The sequence below is a fragment of the Toxorhynchites rutilus genome, chromosome 1 (assembly GCF_029784135.1).
Source record: "Toxorhynchites rutilus septentrionalis strain SRP chromosome 1, ASM2978413v1, whole genome shotgun sequence".
NCBI lineage: Eukaryota > Metazoa > Arthropoda > Insecta > Diptera > Culicidae > Toxorhynchites > Toxorhynchites rutilus.
In genome coordinates this window covers 156,480,597-156,502,056 of record NC_073744.1, presented here as the reverse complement: position 1 = coordinate 156,502,056, position 21,460 = coordinate 156,480,597, and the positions used below count along the sequence as shown (strand labels likewise).

Below are 21,460 nucleotides of genomic sequence, written 5' to 3'. Positions count from 1 at the left end.
CATTCTTGTTCTCGTGAGGACAATATACGAGATTCGTGTCCTTATTGCCAGTATGCATCTTTTTACATTTACTGTCGCCACATGCGATTTAATATTTTTTCCTTCACCATCATTAGAACCATTCCATGAGGTTATGCACAATAGAATCAAATTTCAAATCTAGTTTTAGGAGAAAATTGAAAAGTTTATTTGAATAAGCACTAGTTATAACATAAGTTATTTGAAACGAATTTGATTTTTATGCACCAACCTTCGAGAAAGGCCAGTTCAAAAAGCTACATAATTATATTTAAAATATTTTAGGTTTTCACTATTTTTATGTTTCTTGAGATATCTCTGCACTTGCTTAACCAAACTTTAATATCTATATACCATTGGATTTATAATTAAATACTTGTTTGAAGAGCCGTTGATAGACCTAGGTTTCATTTTGTAATTTGTGAGAAAAAAGAATTTGAAAAATAGGTCTTTTGAAGCGTTGTCACGTCACAAAATAGAGCATTTGTTTAGCTTATCAGATGAACGTAAGTTCAAAAATATTTATACTTGGGTTGTACCGGACAAACAATAAGGGTCAACAACTCACAAACTTGGGTTAAGATCGGTCCACAAATAGAGGAGAAACAACTGTCTCCAGAAGTTGTTGTCACGTCACGCAAAGTCTACGATCCATTCCAGCGTGATTTGACAACATTTTGACTCACTACAAACACCTTTCTTTACGTTTTCATGTATAAATCACACAAAACTAAACAATGTTATAGTAAAATTGAGGAACTTTCTTACAAGAATCATCAGTTGGAGAATATTTTATAGTTAGATGGGCTTGTCGTTAGTCAAATACTTTTGTGATGTCTTCTTCTTCAATGGCACTAACGTTCCTAGAGGAACTTCACCGTCTCAACGTAGTATTACTTGCGTCATTTTTATTAGTACTTAGTTGAGATTTCTATGCCAAATAACACGCCTTGAATGCATTCTGAGTGGCAAGCTCTAGAATACGCGTGATCACAGTGCAAGTCGGAGGAAATTATTTTGACGAAAAATTCCCCCGACCAGAACGGGAATCGAACCCGAACACCCGGCATGTTAGTTATGACGCTAACCACTCGGCCAAGGGAGCACACTTTTGTGATGTCGCAACACCCGACTTTTTCTTGTTTCCGACATTTGAACATTGATGTTGTATGTTCAATTCCTTTTCGAAACATACAAATGAACTTTCTTCTATGTTTTGTTATCAATAGATGAACGTAGGTTCAAGAATATAGGATATAATCTTGTTTTGCCTTCCGGTTTGCTGTTAATAGTATTGGATGACAATGACAGTGGAAGTCGAATATCGTATTCTGATGTTATTTTAAAATCGAGGATGGTGACTTCCGGTTCGTTGAAAGCGGATCTAATAAACCGGAAACGACATGAAATGCCACAATACGATCGTGAATAAGGGGGTTGGCATATGTCCATGGGTACACGAAGAAGAATGAAAAAAGAGAATAAAGATTGATAGTGAGCGAGAGAAATAACATATTTCAGTGATAAGAACTTAGCCTTAGAGAGACGCATGTGGAGTTAGCCAAAGAAAGTACACATACAAATACACACGCAAACGCAACGGTCAACGATCAAAGTCAACGTCAAAGTCAAAGTCAAAATCATCTCCAACACACAAACATAGACGCCCTTCCCACATGCGCACGAATGCATACGAAAAGTTTATCAAAAGAAGCTGATAGCAAAATCAGATGCGTTCCCCCTGTAGTGAGCGCCACTCGATGAATCAGGCTTGTGCGAGCCATTGATGGCAAGCGCCAGAGAGAACGTGTAAATAATCGCGGTGTAAAAACTGAGAGTCGGTCTAGGACCATCCCGACTTTTCCCAAATAATGGCATGCCGTGTACTACAGGTAACAGGCAGATTCAATTTATATAGCTTATTTTGATGGACATTCAATAAGCGATTAAAATTATCTTATTTTGTAATGTTTCGCAATCTAAAAGAACATTGAACTCATTTTCTAACAGACCATAAATATTTTTTCTCTTTTTTAAGCAATGAAAACGCAAAATGGCGCTAAAACGCTAGAATGAAGCGAGCAAGAAAAAAGTCACCATATTATCAAACTGTCAGCGTTGCGACACCTTTCGTTTGACACTACTGAAAATTCGGTAGGAAGCATCGTTCCTGAGATACAAAGGGGCTAGGTTCAGGACCACCGATTGCGTTAGGACCACCTTCCCCTATAGGATGGACTTTTGAGGAGTGAGAAGTATTCAGAGTAATAAAAAACACAAAAAATAGTAAATAGCTTGCCAAAATACGTTGTCACGTCACGCTGGAATGGGGCTACTTGCGATTCAATCGTACACAAACATTCTGCACCTGATGGTATATGAACAAATGATGTACCAAACGCTTAAGAGTTTTCGTACCAATCTACACAAAGCTATTCTTAACTTAATCAGGATGATCCTTTCCAGCGCAACATAGCTAACGATTCCATTTGAACTCTGTCGTTATCCGATGCAATAATCAATTGATTATTCTAGAAATACCCAGCGCAAATTATACCCCTACTAATTTGAATCGATCACCGATTAAACCATTCGTGAACATTTAATATTGGCACTGTTGCTCGCATTAAACGAGGCGGTTTCTTTGGAATTGTGAAGTATTCTCTACCCCAACCCTTAATGAGACATTTCCTATTGTCCGCATTATCTATCGTGAATGGCACAATTTGCAGTCTCAATAGGATAACCGGTTTGTTCAAAACTATTATCGATGCGTCGTTTTTAGCTAGAGATTACGACTGGTAGCAAAATAGAATCGAGATTGGTCAAGGATTTCCATTCTGTTCGGTTATTTTTTTCAGGGAACTGAAAGTGAAGAGTGTGCCTGTTCAAATTCCTGAGATTTCTGAATTACTCGAGAATTAATCAAGCAAACAAAACCAAATGTGGCATGTGGAGGTTTTAGGGTGCAATAAATATTTCTATTGTGGTTAGACACTCCTCCCACTCTCTAAGGGTGGACCGTCATACAAATGGAACACATATTTCTGCATAACTCGAAAACTAATCAAGCAAATGGAGCAACATTTGGCATGTGAAGGTTTTACGGGGCACGAAACGTTTCTATGGTGAATACACTCCTCCCCCCTCTCTAAGTGGGGCTGCCATACAAGTAACGCAAACTTCTGCATAACTCGAGAACTAATCAAGCACAATTTGGGATGTGAGGGTTTTTGGGTATGAGAAATGTTTCTATAATGGTATGATCCCTCCCACCTTTGGAATGGAGAGGGGGTCCCATAAAAATATTACACAAATTTCAACCAAAAAATATCAGCCAAACATAACAATTGAAAATTTTCGGAAAACTCTGAAGGAAGAAGGGAAAATTCGGGAAATTACATTCCCATATGTTCTACAATCACATAGTGATAAGTGCTGTTAGTCCACTTGATGTTTGCGGTAGCGAAATTGATCTTTGTTCGAAACTGGAAATGGATTTTATTGTGATGAAACGCACTCCTATATCTTCTTCTATCTATACAAATAAAAATGTATCACCGAATATGTTGATAAGAGCAAAACTCGTGGAAGGAACTGTCCGATTTAGAGCTGTCTTTATTCTATCATATTTTCTGTATCAAACATTTATTCCATGTAACGGCGAAACATGTTATTTGCAATTGATAATCTGATATTATAATGATGAGTTTTGGTAGAAGTACTAGGAATTTTATAGTAAAAGGTGAATTCAACGGAGTCGATTAGAAGATCAATCAATGAACAGTTCTGCGATTGGACTCATGAACTTGCGCTTGGTAAGAAAACGTGAATGTTTGAAGGTATTGATAACAAAAAACAAATTTTGGGCGGAACGAAGTTTGCCGGGTCAGCTAGTAATCTATAAACAAAAATGAAACAACTCCATGTAACATGGAATATATGTATGTATTAGAGTGCCAATGAAAATGGTCATCTCGAATTTTCAAAGCAAACTTGATTAAAAATGTTGATTCCCACGAAAAACTAACCTATGCAAAATATCAGCTCAATCGGACTTCATTTACTAATGTCGCACAGCGATCAAAGTTTGAGTTTTTTGAAAACTGAAAAATCACCCAAGGGGGGTGTAAAGAAAATCGAGGTTTTCGAAAAATTTTGATGTCAAATGTCTTTAAATTGCATGAAACGTCGAGATCTAGTGTAATCTCGAAAATTGTTTTTTGTCAAAAATCGACACTGGCACTTTTTCATTCGTTTTTTTTCGGAATACGAGACGAAACGTATGGTTTTAAGTGCCAATAAAAATAATTATCTCGGTTTTTCATTCGGAACTTGCTGCGAAATGTTGATTTGCACGATAAAATACCCTCTGCAAAATATTGGCTCATACGGGCTTCATTTACTATTGTCGCAGATCTCAAAATTTTAGTTTTCTGCAAATCGAAAAATTACCCATGGGGAGAGTAAAGGAAATTGGACTTTTCAAAAAAAGTTATTCGATGCCAAATGTCTTAGAATTGCAGAAACGTCGAGATTTACTGGTATCACGAAAAAAATTGTTTTGTCAAAAATCGAATTTTCAGACAAAAACGACCAAGTGCCGAAAAGTCAAGGCTTCCAAAACCATACGTTTTGCCTCGTATTCCGAAAAAACGACTCCCAGAGTGTCGATTTTTGACAAAAAAAAAATTTCGAGATAATCTCGACTAGATCTCGACGTTTCATGCAATTTCAAGACATTTGGCATCACATTTTTTTTTGGAAAACCCCGATTTCCTTTACTTCCCCCCTTGGGTGATTTTTCGGTTTTCAAAAAACTCAAACTTTGATCGCTGTGCGACACTAGTAAATGAAGTCCGATTGAGCTGATATTTTGCGATTCAGAAAGCTACAAAAATGAAGAAACAATGAATTAAAATGGCTATTTATGGCCACTAACTAACGAGAGGTAAACCGAGAAAGGTTCGCAATTTCGTCAACACTAAATTGGACCAACTTTGTATTTTCTCTTGAAGATGCAGTAAAAAACCTTCATTTTGATCTCTTAGAATTTTTATTTAATCAACACTATTCCGAGATAGAGCATATTCTTTGCGTGTAGTTTTCAACCGATTGAGCTGGAAAATTGGAAGTTCGGATAGCTTAGTAAAGGATGAAAAAATAATCATTTCCAATGTGTGAGTACAAATATATTACATCAAAACGTGTAATACATAATGAATATCGCTACTGAAACAGCTAACACATCAAACTTGTGCGGGTTGTAAGCTTTTATCGACAACAAAGTAGAGTTAAGTTTATACCAATACACAACTCGTAAACCCGCTTCTAGAAGGTGATGAAAACACAGATAATGAATAGCTGGATATAAAGTTCCAGATTACACGGATACACTTTTTTACTTAACAATATATAAAGTCATCTCAAAGTCCTAAATTGTTGGTACAAATCAACTTCAGGTGTTACAATCAGTGCCACAACTTTCGTTTCGCCTTCGCTTGGTCTCTATGGTTCACAGCATTCACTCGCACACACACACACACACGAGTGTGTGTGTCTTGCGTCAACAATATCCCGCAATTTTTAACCCCATTGATTGAAGAGAAAAATATTGAGACAGAGAAAAAAGGGAAGAAGGCCTTACATGGACGACAAGCCAAGAGCCTGCTCGCTGTTCACTTTGAAGATATTGGAAAGCTCGTCCAGCAGTGACTCGTAGCGGAACGCTACCCGGATGTCCGGCACATTGGTGCGGGTGATATCATTTCCGGCGACACCTTCGCGTGTGTAGTTCGGTCCCAACCAGTGCTGTTTCATCTTATGCGGGAAGCCACTCATCAGAACACTGTTCCGGGCCAACTCGCACATGTCGCACGAGCTCAATTTCCACACCTGGGCGGCAATGCTGTACTCTTCCATCAGCGGTTCCTGAAAATGTGATTATTATTTTTCACATAAAAGTATGAATTACGGATGATTATAGTGAAAGATTACCTTCGTATAGTGGAACTGCAACGGGTCATCCGTTGAGAGAGATACCACCAATCCGCGCGCCAGGTACTCAGGGAATGGGTTCCGATCGTAGTTGAGGAAAAGCGAATTATTGGACAGTGGGGACATGGCGATACCTGCAAGACAAAATGCAACTGTAGCAAAAGCGCAAGAATTTTTCTGTCCTCGCCGAAGACACTTACCGATTTGTGCGAGATAGTACAAATATTGCAAGACCGGAACCTTCCGCAGCAGCAACCCATGGGAGATATTCTCTGCCATCAGATAGCCGCACACTAAATGCTGTACCGGTCCCGCCTCGCCACAGTGAGGTCGCAGTACGAAGGTGTTCATGCCGCGATCTGCTCGGAAGGAATTCAGCACGGTCATGTTGGCATACATGTAGTAAATGTAGTACGCGTACGGGGGATTCTCGTCGCCCAACCACTGGTCCGGCGTGGCCACGTCTCCGTCGAACAGTGGATTCTCCGGTTTGGATTCGTCGTCTACGGAGTCGAAACCAATCACGTACTGCAGAAACTTATGCAACTCGGGGTGCTGGCTTGGATTGTTGGTTGCATCGAAGAGTGGTTTGAAAACGTTGTCCAGAATTTGCTGGAACGAGGTCATTAACTTGTTGGTTTTGAAGATGTCACTGTATGAATGAAAACATTAATAATTTTCGAAAATCACGTTGAGAAAATCAACACTTACTAGAGTCTAGGAATCTGAATCAACCAGCGGATATTGTTGGAGTAGACATCCCCATCGATGGCCCACTTGGCCAGCTTGAACCATTCGTCCGGCGATTTACCATAGATGGACAGCCGCAGCTCGGCATTTTGATACTTGCTCTCCTCGAAATCGCTCGCCACCTCTTTGATGATGTTGGCGAAATACTTCCCGTTCAGGTAGTTATCCGTCTTCATGAACACCTCTCTCAGCCGTGACTCTCCGATCGGATTGTACTTTGCGTTGAACTTATCGAACCGATGGAAGGTGTTCCGGTCCGCGTGAACATCCAGCATATCCACCGTCAGATCGTACGTTGTCAGATTCATTGACTGGAACACCTGCGCCAGTGTCATCGGCTGGCCCTTGGTCACCGTAACCACTTCGTCAGCACATTTCTTCAGTGTTTTCTTGATGAATCGCAACAGATGTTTCTGATTCATACAGCTCGCGGCGTGGATGTGCGTGTCCACCTTGCGGATGTTGTAGAAATCTCTGTGCGGAACCGCTTTCTGCGAGGCCAATTCGCGCAGTTCGTTCAGCAGTACGTGCAGTTGGAACTTCGAGTAGAGGTAGCTCAGGCGACGGTAGCAGAACGACTTGAGGGGACCGTCGGCGATCATCGAGCACATCATTTGCATGTCCTGGACGAAGTCCGGCAGTTTGGTGTACGAGTAGGGAAGTTGCTCCTTGCAATCGGCGTCCCGGAACACCTCGAACACGCCCCGTTTCGGCTGGATCGTGTAATTACAATCATCCGGAAAATCGATAAGCCACGGTGACTGGGTGCTCTCCGGGGGGTTCACTGGGTGATCTGTGAATGGGGACAGTTTCGTTATAGCACTGGAGGTTGTTTCGAAACAACTATCGAACAGAAGTAGGGCGTCTCGATAGCCTTCTGTGTAGCACGTCTTAAAAAAACGTTTGAAATATTGAACAGAAACAGAAATCGATTGCTTATTACAGAAGAATTGTGAAAGTTATATCAACGAAAGTTATATCATATATCAACAATCTAAAAAGTAATCAAAGTGAAATCAGAAGTAGAGATAACATAAAAAATATAAAATGTATAAAGTTACGAGTTCTGTTATAAAAGCTCATCAAAAAGCTCCACGAAATTACATTTTTCATTTTTCTAAACTTTTTATCAACAGTTTTAAATTGTGAACTATGAATGGGACATGGGACTTCGTTGAATTTCCAATAATCATTTAAGAAAAATTAAGGTGTGAAATAAAAAAAGGTGACATGGAGTTCGATATCTGTTCAAAGAAGAATTGTCCAGTAACAATTTTAGCATTAACATTATAGTTATATACAAGGTGTCCCATAGTGAGATGCATTTTTCTTTTTCCCTTACTTTTGTGCTCGCGGAAATGTAAAGAGTTTGTCAAGTGCAGTGCCGAAAATATTCACGTTCATGGCATTGAAATACGGCGAATTTCAGCCTGCCTTGTATTGACAACCTAATGCACAAGCGAGAGTCGATAAATATGGAACAATACTATCAATGGACACCAGTGCAATGAACATCAACATCAGCTTGCCATAAAGTTCATTTTTCATTTACATATTCATTTTCGCCATGATATTCGTAACGTCGAAATTGAGTATTATTGCTTGTTAGTGAAAATCAAAGCATAAAATTCAACGTAAACTAATTGAGAGTAATATCGATTAATGGTAAAGGGAGTCGAAGTTGCCAAAAACAAGAATTTTAATAAATGGCTACATTTATTATACAAAATTCTTGTTTTTGGCGATTTCGGCAATGGAATGTATGGTATAACTCTAGCTATATCCTATGAATCTACTCCCGATTGGCCAGAAATGGCATACACCCCAATTATATGGGAAATGGGTGACAATAACAGACGAGCCAAAAACGAACATAATCTTGTTTTGATTTCTGGTTTAATGATACTGGCTATAAATGATTAGCAATCATATAAAACCCCTACGATATGGGTATTGGATGGAAGGGCTTAAACAGCGGAAGTCGAATATCGCCCGGCAAACGATGAAAATGGCGCCCCTTAAAGTACCACTTTTTTCGATTTTTTCACTAGTTTTGAGATTGTGATATTTTTTATTAATATGAGGAAAATTACTCACTTATACCAATGTTCACTTTGGGCAGTTTATTCGTATTTAGAAGACTAGAAATATCATTACCAGCTTCGCTTATTCTCTAGCCAAATCTTTGCCTCGCGTGCTTTAGCTGAAGCAAAATGGTCCAAAATTGCATCAAAATCAAAGTCTTAGCGATTCTTTAGCGATTTTTTCCAATAAATTGCCAAGTCATTGAGTCGGCCTTGGCTAACTTTAGAACGCAGATAATTTTCAATCAATTTAAGCTTGCTGAAACTGCGTTCACACGTTGCCACTGTAACTGGAAGAGTGAATCGAGTGAATATCTGAGAATAATGTTCAAGATGTCTAAAGGCATCGAAGAGTTCAGGTCAGGGAATAGGTCCTTCATCTGCGTCTTAAACACTTCCACCTCTGATACAAGTTCTGTTTCAACATCTGATCCATGATCCTGATCCAATAGATCCATGCCCATAGATATTAGTCAGTCTCTCGTTGTAAATTAAAAATATGATGCTATATCCGCTATAGCAGGGGTGGCCAAACTTCTCATCACCCCTTCCTACCAATACAATATGTTTTAAGTCATCGTTAATAAGTAGTAATTGAATGTTAAACGTTGTTCTAGTTGTTCTGAATTTCCTGTTTGTGTTGTATCTGATAAAGCGCTGGAAACATTAGGTTGTATATTTTAGACATATTTTTCATACTTTTGTTCTAATGCACTCAAATTTATATGCAAACAGGCTGCCAAATAGTAATCTGTCAAAGAAGAATGTTTTGTTTCGATTGTTTTCATAGTAGGAAATATTGTAGTATAAATATTGGATGAGTATATCCGAAAAATGTTATCAACAACACATTTCTTCTATGTTGATTCCATCATTGAATGGAAATGACATGAATTATATTATGAATTATAACATTTTTGAAATATATTCAAATCTTCTGCCGAAATCATTTCGTAACAAAGAAATTTAATCTAATTTGCGTTTCTGCAAACTGATTTTTATACGTAGTTAACTATTTTATCTAACTATATTGACTATTTTGAGTGCACAATTCCTCACATCATCGGATGTTAGTATTTTTGCGCACAGTTTTGGAATATTATCATCAATTTTGCGGTCTACGCTTTGGCCACTCCTGTGCTATAAGGTCGAAAAACAAACGATTTTTCGCATTTTTGGAAGCCCTCAGAAATGTTGTACTGAAATGATCTATCGATATCGACCTCAAGGGATATAGTATTGCTGGACAAATTAATTATTTTTCGACCTTCTAGAAGGGGCCCGCCCTTAAGCAAAAAAATATTAAAAGGGTATCGATATAATGTGATGTGATGTTGTTTCAATTTTGCGAAAATCAAAGAGAGGTTATTGGTTATTGGTATGGACAGAAGCAACTATTCATGATGGATGTTTTTTTACTCAATTGAAAGATGAAATATATAACGAAATACGGAAAAAAATGGAATTGAAAATTATTGGATTTTGGCGCTTCAAAGGGCCGACGCCTCCGGCAAATGCCGGGTTTGCCGCCCGCACACTACACTACTGGACCAGGCAAACCGGAAACCTATGTATCAAAATGAATACAGGACACTTTCGTGTATGTGATCTGTTCTCTATGAAACGGTCCTATGCTCAAACTGTAGAGATGTGTGCATTGAATTTCGCTTTTAAGTCAATTAATTGATTGCAGATTTCTTCCATACGTTCTAAGCTGTCCGGGTCCATTTTATTCGAAAACTACGCAGGCGAGTGAAGAATATCACTTTGCTCTGCGTTGTGAATACAATCTGCGTACCATTGACAACACACCAACTAATCTTCCTGAAGTGCACACTTCCTGAAGTCCAGCGATTAGGAAACGACGCGATAAATTTGTATGACTGATGTCGCTACTGCTGTGCTTTAATTCCATGTCTTTATTTTATTCAGGGTCAATTAGAACTTCAGCTGTAACAGAACAGATATCAAAAAATCTTCTTCTCTTTTGTTACCGATGAAGTAACAAGACGGGGTTTCCAAAACCTGAATACTTCTTTATCAAGACGTATTAAATTTTCCTGTAATGATTTACATTGATTTCAATAATAGTTCATAGCAGTGGTTAATTCAACTCACATTGGTGCCCGTCTATTCAATGCAGTCCGAAATTTACTGCCGGACGGTAACTGCTTTCTTAGCTGTGACCTAGTTCGCACTGCGGGTTTTATTTTTATGAGAAACTAAAATTATTATTCATCAATTGTTAATCATACCTGATTAGGAAATCAATTCTTAAGAATATAATCTAAGTTATATGATCGATTGTTCGTCACTTTTCGCAATCAGTGGCTATCCAAATAAGTATGTGTTATTAATAATTTCACTTGCAGTTGGATAAACTAAATACCTCACTAAAGCCACTTAAGAGTTTAATTTAGAAAACTTCTGCCTAATGAATATAACTGAATTTTTTACACCTCTGTACGTTAAGAGCTATCACATACAGTCGACTCGAGGTTCAATAGCACAATGCCATGTTCACACAATAGTACGCAAGTGCTATGACCTCTTCCGTAGCGTCATTGCGTGCGTATTTGTTCGAGTTGACCTACGCTGATGACCGATCGATGGCGATCCTTTGGGATCAAGAAGACTGTTTTGTGAAAAGGGCGCAACATCTTTATTGCAGAGACTTTGAACCGTAGGCTGGTTCGAATCTATATATCAAATAATTTCATACTTCTGTTCTCTAGTTTCTATTTTTATTCATATAGAACATCTACAGTGACTCAAAGCCGAAATCGTACCCCACCATACAGATCTTCTTTCATTACTTTTGAAAATCGAAAACAAGTTTTCGAAACATTGTATTTAGATAAAGATATATGGAGAAATACCCACACCTCATACGACATAATTTGAAAAGGTCTTCCTTCTCTTTTCTTCTCATTTGCTTTGAAAGAACGATATGTGCGGTGGCTTGCTACGTTTGTTTTCGCAGAGGTATTGATGTATTCAAGCTGTATTCCACTGTTGCTCTAGTTGTTCCTTTTAGTCTGAACAATTTGAGGAGCAGGCACATAGCGCTATTAGATAATGCTCGACATTTCACAATTATTCAATTGTTTATCTCAAGAAAAATAAAATATTGTTCATTGTGACAGTTGCGTAGACATTTTTCCTATCAATTGTTGCAAACATCTATGTGTTCTATTAAGAAATGCTCGAGTTATACGCGTTCCAAATTCTTCATTTTCACTACTTGTTCAATGCCTAGAACTTCCTACGTCAAGAACAGCAATAACGACATCGGCAACAGCAGCAAACGAGTTTCAGTTTTCGTGTCATAACCTGAACCAGAACACATGATTCGCTCCTATCGCAACAGACCATAGGCATCATATTTTTTAAAATATTTTTTCTTGAAAGCTAAGGTTTTTTCACATAACATATCCGAATTTCAGAGAGGTGTCTTTTTTCGCGTATGAGTAATAATTTTTCAAAGTCAACATGTTTTCAGTTTTCTTTCAATATTCCTTTGTGACTATACTGTATCTATGCAACTAGAATCCAATTTTTGCGCAAGTGCAGTATTTTTTTTAAAGAAAACCAACTCATTGGCTTCCAATTGAAATATTGATCATCCGAATCGGTTCAGTATTTCAAATGTTATGGATTTTTGAAAATGTGATTTTTGAAAAAAGGGGAAAAATGATTTTTCGTACCATTGGCTAACTTTGAAAAATTATAACTCATGAACAAAAATAACGCCTTCCTGAATTTTGGATGTGTTATGTAAAAAAACCCTTAGCTTTCAAGAAAAAATATTTAAAAAATATAGCGCCCTTGGTCCCGAGACCATGAAAACTATAAAAAACAAATACAATCAATAATGACAACATCAAAACTTAAAATTTTGTATAAATGTGTAATATTTTTCCAAGAAAGACTGCCTTTAATTTGATAAATCAGTTCAGTAGTTCACAAGTTATGATTTTATTTTCAAATAGTCATTTTTGGAAAAAAGGGGAAAAAGCATCATAGATACGATACATCAACACCAACACAATGATTAAATTTTCACAAAGAGTTAATTTTTCGAGTCAACTAATTCATTTTCCTGGTAGATTATTTCACGCAAAAGTCACATTCTCATTTGAAAAATTCGAAGAAATGAAAATAAAACAATGTATTATTTGTATAACTTTTATCCACCCAAGCTAATTTGATCAGATCTACCCAATTCCTCTCATTATCCAGGTTTCGGATGCTCAGTTGTGAAATTCACTTATTTGATACTGACATCCGATATAATTCGTTTTTGTACATAATAATGGGTGTTGTGATGTTCACTAGAGCTAATCGAACGAAAAGTTTGAAAATTACTCTTGTGAAGGTGATGATAATGATAATCATGCCTCTGAACATTTGATGCTTCTTGGTAATTGATATGTGCTGATCTTTGCTAATTATCCTAATTTCGGGTTCTTTACTTTTCACTTTTTGGCTTAACACAACCCTGAACTGGAATTATTGCAAAGTGACAATCGTTTATATCTGTCTCAGAAGCTCTCGAATATCGCAACAAGAGCTCTAATGGATGATCCAGAAATTAGTTCTTAGTTAGGAATAAAAGCAAAATAAAGATGTACAATTGTAAACAGTAAAAAGAGAAAATTATCAACTGAAACACAAAAATTTACTTCCAAGAAAAATGATGCATTACAAAATAATTGAATCTCGTTTTTGAAGAAATCCATGTTTTGAATGAATTTTAGTGCCAAGATTTTATAGAGAGAGAACAAAACTTTATCTACAGTGTGAATATCCAATCCAGTGTACGAAAATGGTACAACAGGTGAACCCGATGAAACTCATCCAAAGCCACAAATATGTTAGTGAAAAAAAAACAACGAACAAAATAAACTAAACAAAAAACACACACTCACAAATCGTAGACTAACCGTAGAAGCACATTCAACAAAACCAGTCGATTCGTCGACCAACAGCGAAGTGCACCGCCAGTTTCAAAAATCAAAATTGGTTCGAAGATTCGCACGAAAGAATAAATTGTTAGAAAAGAAGCTCCAAAATTAAAATAGAAAGAAATGCAAACTGTAAGGACCGGTGGTCACCAATTACGGTAGATGTTGGGAACGTGTGTTCGCCCCGACCGGTGGACTGGACTTACCCGCGATCGATTTCTTCTCCTGGTGGGCGTACTTTTCCGGATGTGTCGACTTGAGGAAGCGTGCCGTCGTATGGAGGAAGGCCTGGTGGGAGGTTCGCATGTACTTCTCTCGCAGCTCCAGAGCCTTCACCAGCAGTGTCGAGGCCCGTTCCAGATCGTCCAGCGGGACGCCGCTGGTGTCCTCTCCCGAGATGGAAACACGCTGGAAGTGAGCCACAAAGTCATGCTCGTCGAAGGGAATCTGCTCGTCCGGGTGGATTTCCGCTGCGATCGAGTGGCGGTCCTGTTCCATAACCCTGTGAGGGGAGGGAAGAGAATCCGATGAGTATGACTGCCACCGAGGTACTGTTCCGTGCTGGCTACAGCTACTCGGTGAATTGGTACGCTTGACCCCAAGCTGGTAACCTTTGGGTTATTTCCCCCACGGTATCAATCAAGCGACAATTTACACCCTCGTTTAAACAACCCACAATCGATTATTAATTGCTGTCTTTCTATTTAACTTTCATCTGTGTTTGCACTAGAAGTGGATGGCGTGCATTGGTCTGCCTTTTCGTCAATTCAGAATTTGATCACTCCTAAGTCGTTAGAAATCGTGCTTTCGATTGACACGACCCCGCGAACTTAAGGTGACCTTAGGTCGAGTGAATAACATCCTTAAGATAGATTACCTCGTTGGTTGGAACACACTTTGCATCGCCATAGTCCTTAAAATTCCCACCATTTTATATTGGCTCCTTCAATTTCACTTATTTCAATCAGAAAATGATCCACTCGCCAGAGAGACTAATCACGGTTTGTATCCCCCTTCATTCACTTATCAGCGAAAAACTACTACTAGATAGTATCAGCAAGTATTTACAAATAAAATCAGCGCCAGTGGGTGCATCTCATTAACACCAACCTAATCAAGAAGTATTCCGTTAGCCATTTGTTGGTGTCGACAGCGCTTCCCATCATTTTTGAATATCACAAAATTGAATGCGCTCCCACTTTTCAAGTTCACTCTATCGCAACACAAAACCGCCCAATAATAACGGTCAGACAACAGTGGCATGTCAAAAAAAGTTGCCTCAACTTGGCCTTATAACAAACTACTGTGTAGCTTATCCAGTTACGAGGCAACCCAACGACTACCACGAGGACGAATCGGCTCACTCATCCAACCCTCGTGAGGTGTTAAATTAAATTACCCTCCGCGCGTACCTTATTTATCCTTTCGGTTTGCCAACATTGTTCCAATTGTTCCCCGTGAATATACATCACGAACCTAACGCACGATGCGATGCCAGGGCACTCGAGACCTGCCACCAGTACTCACGTGGCGCGCACGGTGGCTTTCCCGGTTGCGTTTATGGTGTGTGCAATGCATGTCAGGTAGGATTCCACGTGCGGTTAAACATCGAGGGACGCCGGGACAAAAATAAATCACTATCCCATTAATATTTTCTGTATTACATGGGGATCATCTTGTGGTTCTTCGATGAAAATAGAATGAATTAAAATAAAAGTGATACTAATTAAGTAACCAACGCCGAAAATTGGATGAATCTGTACGGCCCTTTTTTGCGACAATAATTTAAAATTGCCTTTGTGTCCATTCTTTGTGTGGACACCGACTGGACAACATCGTTGCTGGACGGGCTGGACGGCGAGGGATCGAGTGCCTTTCTCAAGGCAAGAGGGCGCAGGTGGTAGCGCTGGAGTAGAATAGAGTAGAGTTTTCAAAGGGCCTTTCTCAAGGCTAGAGACGAATGAACTGCAAAAGTTTAAAGTCTCTATAATACAATACCTTCCTTCCTTTGTGTTCTCAAATGGCATCAACGTCCGTTAAGGTGAAGGTGGAAGCTAGCCATTGTAGTAGTATAGGTAAACCCTCGTGTAAAAATGGGGTAATAGTGTTTGTGAGAAAAGAGCAAAGCACACGTAAATAGATCAATTCACTTATCAGACTGTGTGGCGCTTCATTGACACGAGTCTTTGAATACATTTGAAAAAAAAAACAAATAACAATTCAATACTAAAGTAAAATGTATGAACGATATGTTCCGATGAACAATTGCAAATATAAATATATATAGAAGGTGCATTTGCATATGATTCTGATTATACGCGAGCGTAACATGAGCAAATTTATAACACATGCGAATTGGGGCACTTTTGGTATTAACAAGTTCTTCCGCATAGTAACTCGATGTTGATAATTCCTTAATATTTTCCTTCGTTGATCGTATTGTTTTCACATATTCACGTTGGAAAGCCTTAACCCTTCTCTTCGTTGGCCGAGGCATTTAGATTGAATTTAATACTTTTCCGTTTACTGTTTTTGAAAGCATAGGCAGCCGTGGCAGTGTTCCGAGCTCTGCAATACAATTTTCTTACCCAATGTTAAAGTTGCTAAAACTTACATTATAGACCCATTAAACGTAAAAATAATAATTGTATTGATATCAACACAATTTTATTCTATTGATTTACATGACATGGGACGCTATGACTCCGGAATAACATTTTATTGAGTGGTTTTTATAGCTGTTTCGATGATGTTGTTTGGCATCAGTGTCGAAAAAATAATGATGCTTCCACCAATACAAACAAAACCATTGCAGAAGATTGAAAAACGAAAATTTAACTTTCAGAGCACTTGCTCGAGTTTTCCGACGTTCTTCACTATACGGTGCGAAAGCAGATGAAAATTTAATATCTTGTGAGTAATCGATTAGAGTTTGGTTGATATTACTTGATGGGAAGTGTGCGAAAACGATCATTTTCTTCACACTGTTTCGCAAAATTATTGATCTTCGGGAGAGAGGTGAGGGAAGGAGATGAAAGAAATGAGCGCCATTGTGGCAGCCATTTGTGGCTAGCTTCCACCTTCACCTTAAAATAGTTCGCCCTCATAGCGTAGTACCGTTTTGTCTCATATTCCGAATACTTGAGCTTTGATGGCCATTAAACAGTGTCTCATTACGCAAAATAGTACTCTTTCGCGAAATAAATTTAATTTTTGGATACAATAGAGCCTTCTTTTTCAATTGACTACAATAAAATTGATACACAAATACATGTTCGTAGTGCAAAACTAAAAATATGTTTAAATACTTTTGTCTCAAATTCCGAACACCATTTTTGTCACTGACTCATATTCCGAACACCTTTGTCTAAAATTCCGAACAGCAAAAATGCATTTTTTTAAATCAACTTTTAAACTACTGAACCGGTTCATATGTTCGATATATCAAATTAAAGTCAATTAGCTAGTCTTTTTTGGAAAAATGTTATGTTCGCAAAAAAATGGATTTTGCTTTTGTAATTATGGATTGTATTTGTTTCTTATAGTTTACATGGTTTGGGGACCAAGTCCAAATTAAGTCTATAGCCCAAAGAATGTCAGGGTTTTGAATATCAAATTATTTATAACATTAAAGTTCAGTTAATTCACATTTAAAAATGAAGTGTTCGGAATTTGAATTATGCGTAAAATCTTGATTCATACTCCGGACACTAATTTCAATGAAAATTTCAACATATAATATCATTTTATTGCATCCATTTATTGTAGATTCTTACCATATCTAGCACTTAACATGAAAACAGCAAACAAAATAGTTGAAAAAATCACAAAAATTGAAAAATTAACGATGCTTGTTTTTTACAGAATTTGCTAACGCAAACATTTTATCATTGGTTTTGACTGTCACTTTTTCGCAAAAGCTTAATATTATAAATTATAGGCTGTATCGATAATTGTAAATGATGTTAAAATGAAGGCTATAACCCAAAGAATTGCTAGGTTTTGATTGGTAAATTATTTATAACATTAAAGTTCAGTAAGTTTACATTTGAAAATTAAATGTTCGGAATTTGAATCATGCGTAGAAACTTGATTCATATTCCGAACACTAATTCAATATAAATTTTAATAAAGATATCTGCATAAAATATCATTTTTTTACCCATTTATTGTAGGTTCATACATTCCCTAGCACTCAACATAAAAACAACAAACAAAATAGTTGAAACAACTACAAAAACTGAAAAATTGAACGATGCTTGTTTTTTACGGAATTTGCTAACACAAACATTTTATCATTGGTTTTGACTGTCACTTTTTTGCAAATGTCTAATATTATGAATTATGGGCTGTGTTGATACCTGTAAACCATGTCAAAATGAAGCCTATACCTCAAAGAATATCTGTGTTTTCATTATTCAATTATTTATAACATAAAAGTTTAGTAAATTTATATTTAAAAATGAAGTGTTCGGAATATGAGACAAAACGGTATTACTTTCATCGTTTTTAACAGTAATTCAATTATAATGTAGAATATTTTTGAATGGAAAATTCAAGAATAGCCAGCGAATAGATTTTCGTCGGAATAGATTTCTTTGAAGAAAATAATCCCAAGCTCTCTTCTTCTTCTTCTTCTTCTTCTTCTTCAATGGCACTAACTTTCCCCGAGGAACTACGCCGTCTCAACGTAGTATTACTTACGTAATTCCTATTAGTACTTAGTTGAGATTTCTATGTCAAATAACACCCCATTTCGAGTTCCCAGTTCGTAATTAATTTATTTGACGAGAAGAGGTACGGTTCCCATTTTTCCAGATTTTGTTTTTTTACCATTTTTTATCGCACATCTAATGTAATGGCGAGGCACATTTTATATGCTTTTTCTATACCAAATACCATTGCGAAGCCCGTCATATCATAATCATATGCATAATCATCAGGGTGCCAATGAAAATGGTCATCTCTAATTTCAAAAAGTTACCTCATAAAAATGTTCACCACCTCGAAAAAACACTCTATGCCAAAAATTCCCCTTTATTCCGCGCGGCGGACGAGGTGAGATGGCTCAAGTCACTGCATTCCCGTAGGCGGATGGCGTGACTATAGTTTGTCACTAGGTGAGATTTGAAGTCGTGCCCTCATATGTTATCGACTCGGGTATCAAAAACATATCGAAAAGTAAGGTAGTTTCCACAATGGAGCGAGAAACTTTACTATCTCACGTCACTCGCCGCTTGGAATAAGGGGGATTAGCTTAATCGGACTTAAGGGAGAGTGACGCAGAGCGGTCAAAGTTTGAGTTTTTTGAAAATCAAAAACTAACCCAAGGGGGGTTTTCAAAAAAATTTTTTGATGCCAAATGTCTTAAAATTGCATGAAATGTCGAGACACACTGGGACCTAGTCTTTATTTTCGGAATACGAAACAAAACGTATGGTTTTGGGTACCAATAAAAATAGTTATCCCGATTTTTCATTCGGAACTTGCTGCGAAATATTGATTTGCACGATAATATACCCTTTGCAAAATATTAGCTCATTCAAACTTCATTTATTAGTGTCACAGACGTAAAAATTTTACTTTTTTGAAAAACGAAAGATCACCGAAAACCGGGGTTTTGAAAAAAAGTTGGTGTCAAATTTCAAGACTTCCTGTTATCTTGAAAAAAAAATTTTGTCAAAAAAAAATATTTTTATTTTTGGCCCTTGGTCCTTTTTCTGTGTGAAAAGTCGATTTTTGACAAAAAAAAAATGTTTGAGATAACTGTAAATCTCGATGTGTCATGCAATTTTAAGACATTTGGCACCAACAATTTTTTTTTTGAAAACCTCGATTTCCAGTGATTTTTCAGTTTTCAAAAAACTCAAATTTTAGCGTCTGCAACACGTTTCGTCTCGTATTCAGAGAATAAACTTAAGCCCCAGAGTGTCGATTTTTGATAATTTTTTTTTTCGAGATGCAAGATCTCGACGTTTCATGCAATTTCAAGACATTTGGCATATATATATTTTTTTCGAAAACCCCGATTTACTTTACTCCCCTATTGGGTGATTTTTCGATGTTCGATTTTTTCCCATACATTCATTGGCACCCTAATAATCATACACGAGCGGAAAAAGAAAAAGAAGCTCATGAAACTGAGGTTATAAATTCAATCCCAAAGCTTTTCGGTGTAGGACCACTTCTTCGATTTCGATATTGGGGTTAATTTCATGAAATTATAGATAGGATACGTGAAGAAAATTGAAGAAAATTCGTATCGAATATTATGCATTTTTTTCCAAGAGTTAGTTATCTTCAAAAAGCCAATGACTTATAAACCACTTATTCACCTTACATTTTTTAATTTCTTCCATTCATTTGGTTCAAATTAAAGTGAACACACTTTAGTCTTTTTTTAAGCTTGAGCTTGAGCTTGGGTAGACCTTACACTTCGTAGTTGTTCTCCGTGATTCTCCGTAACCTGAACCAGCGAAATTGCACAAAGAACACAATGAATGACGCTTGGGAGTAACAAATCATTCTCATTGTGTCTCAAGTTTCGGTGATTCGAGCTTTATATAGTCAATAACGACGCCGGCCACGTCCTTACAGTCACCAGGGGAAGGGAAGGAGTGTTTGTATTATATTCGTCGCCCGAAGACCAGAAGGGTCTCCTCTATAGCGTTGTTCCCTAGCGATTATAAAGGAAGGGATAGTTGTTAGTGGAGGGAGGTAAGAACCAGGATTCACCATGGAGAGTGATCTGATTAGGAGTTTATCCATTTCTTTCTTTGCATAATAACCATGGATAACAGCTATTACCCATCCTCCTTAGGAGCTCTGCTTTGGTTCTCAATAGTTTCAGGTTCTTTTTTGAAAAGCATATTTTATCGCTTCTTTACGGCTCCAGAATAGATAAACTAAAGTAAAATAAAAGCATTTTAATAATTAATGTGTCCTTCTTGGGTCTTCAGAATCTACTGCAAGCGCTTTGGCGTAATACCCACCAGGTTCTTTAGGTGCTGTGAACCCAGCTTTTCCGAGGCGCGCTCCAGGACTTCAAAATAGTTATTTTTACTGGTAACACTAGTTTTGTCAGCCCTGGGATCGAAAAACGTCCACAAATTCTCGATCAGGTCATGGTTCGGACTAACTGGATGACATTCCAGCGATTTGATCCCACAAAGCGGAAGAAAGACTTGATCTTCTTGGCAATGTGCTTCGGGTCGTGTTGTTCTACTGAAATACAAACTTCTCTGCAAGGCCCGTCTGCATCAGTGACATCTCCAAATTTTCCCGCAAGATGTTGATATACACTGCGTTTTATAACTGTAGAAGCACTCAATTTTTCTGAGTTTTCAGAGATATGTAAGAAGTCGGTTGAATATATAGTGTAGAATACAATAACTATTTTCATTTATAAGACTGGCCGTTTGAACTTTATTGTTGTTTTCAGGCGGAAACATTAAAAAAACTAAAATTTCAGTGTTTCATAACTATAGAACTCTCACTCCTTTACGAAATTAACGTCAATTTTACTGAATTACAGTAAGTTTCAAATTCGGAAAATTCAGAAAATATTTTTAAAAAGCCCTGGTTCAGAAAGCTATTCATCAACACGAAATACACAGTCAGAAGTGCAAAGAAGTACTTCAGAAT

General features: G+C 37.5%; 1 protein-coding gene across 12 annotated transcripts in view; it reads right to left on the bottom strand.

The window, feature by feature from the left end:
• Positions 1–5,188: 5,188 nt before the first annotated feature.
• Positions 5,189–21,460, bottom strand: part of LOC129773765 (AMP deaminase 2) — a 72,420-nt gene continuing 56,148 nt past the window's right edge. For 9 of the 12 annotated variants that reach the window (XM_055777454.1, XM_055777436.1, XM_055777441.1 and 6 more), the window contains 5 exons: positions 14,023–14,318; positions 6,727–7,558; positions 6,216–6,667; positions 6,016–6,149; positions 5,189–5,949 (listed from right to left, as the gene is read on the bottom strand). In XM_055777454.1, coding sequence (XP_055633429.1) covers positions 5,662–5,949; positions 6,016–6,149; positions 6,216–6,667; positions 6,727–7,558; positions 14,023–14,314 — 1,998 coding nt within the window. In that variant the 5' untranslated portion in view covers positions 14,315–14,318 and the 3' untranslated portion in view covers positions 5,189–5,661. Of the gene's footprint in view, positions 5,950–6,015; positions 6,150–6,215; positions 6,668–6,726; positions 7,559–14,022; positions 14,319–14,693; positions 14,845–14,926; positions 15,141–21,460 lie in introns of those variants that run through there. The other 3 variants (XM_055777446.1, XM_055777448.1, XM_055777416.1) reach the window with 3 other exon arrangements.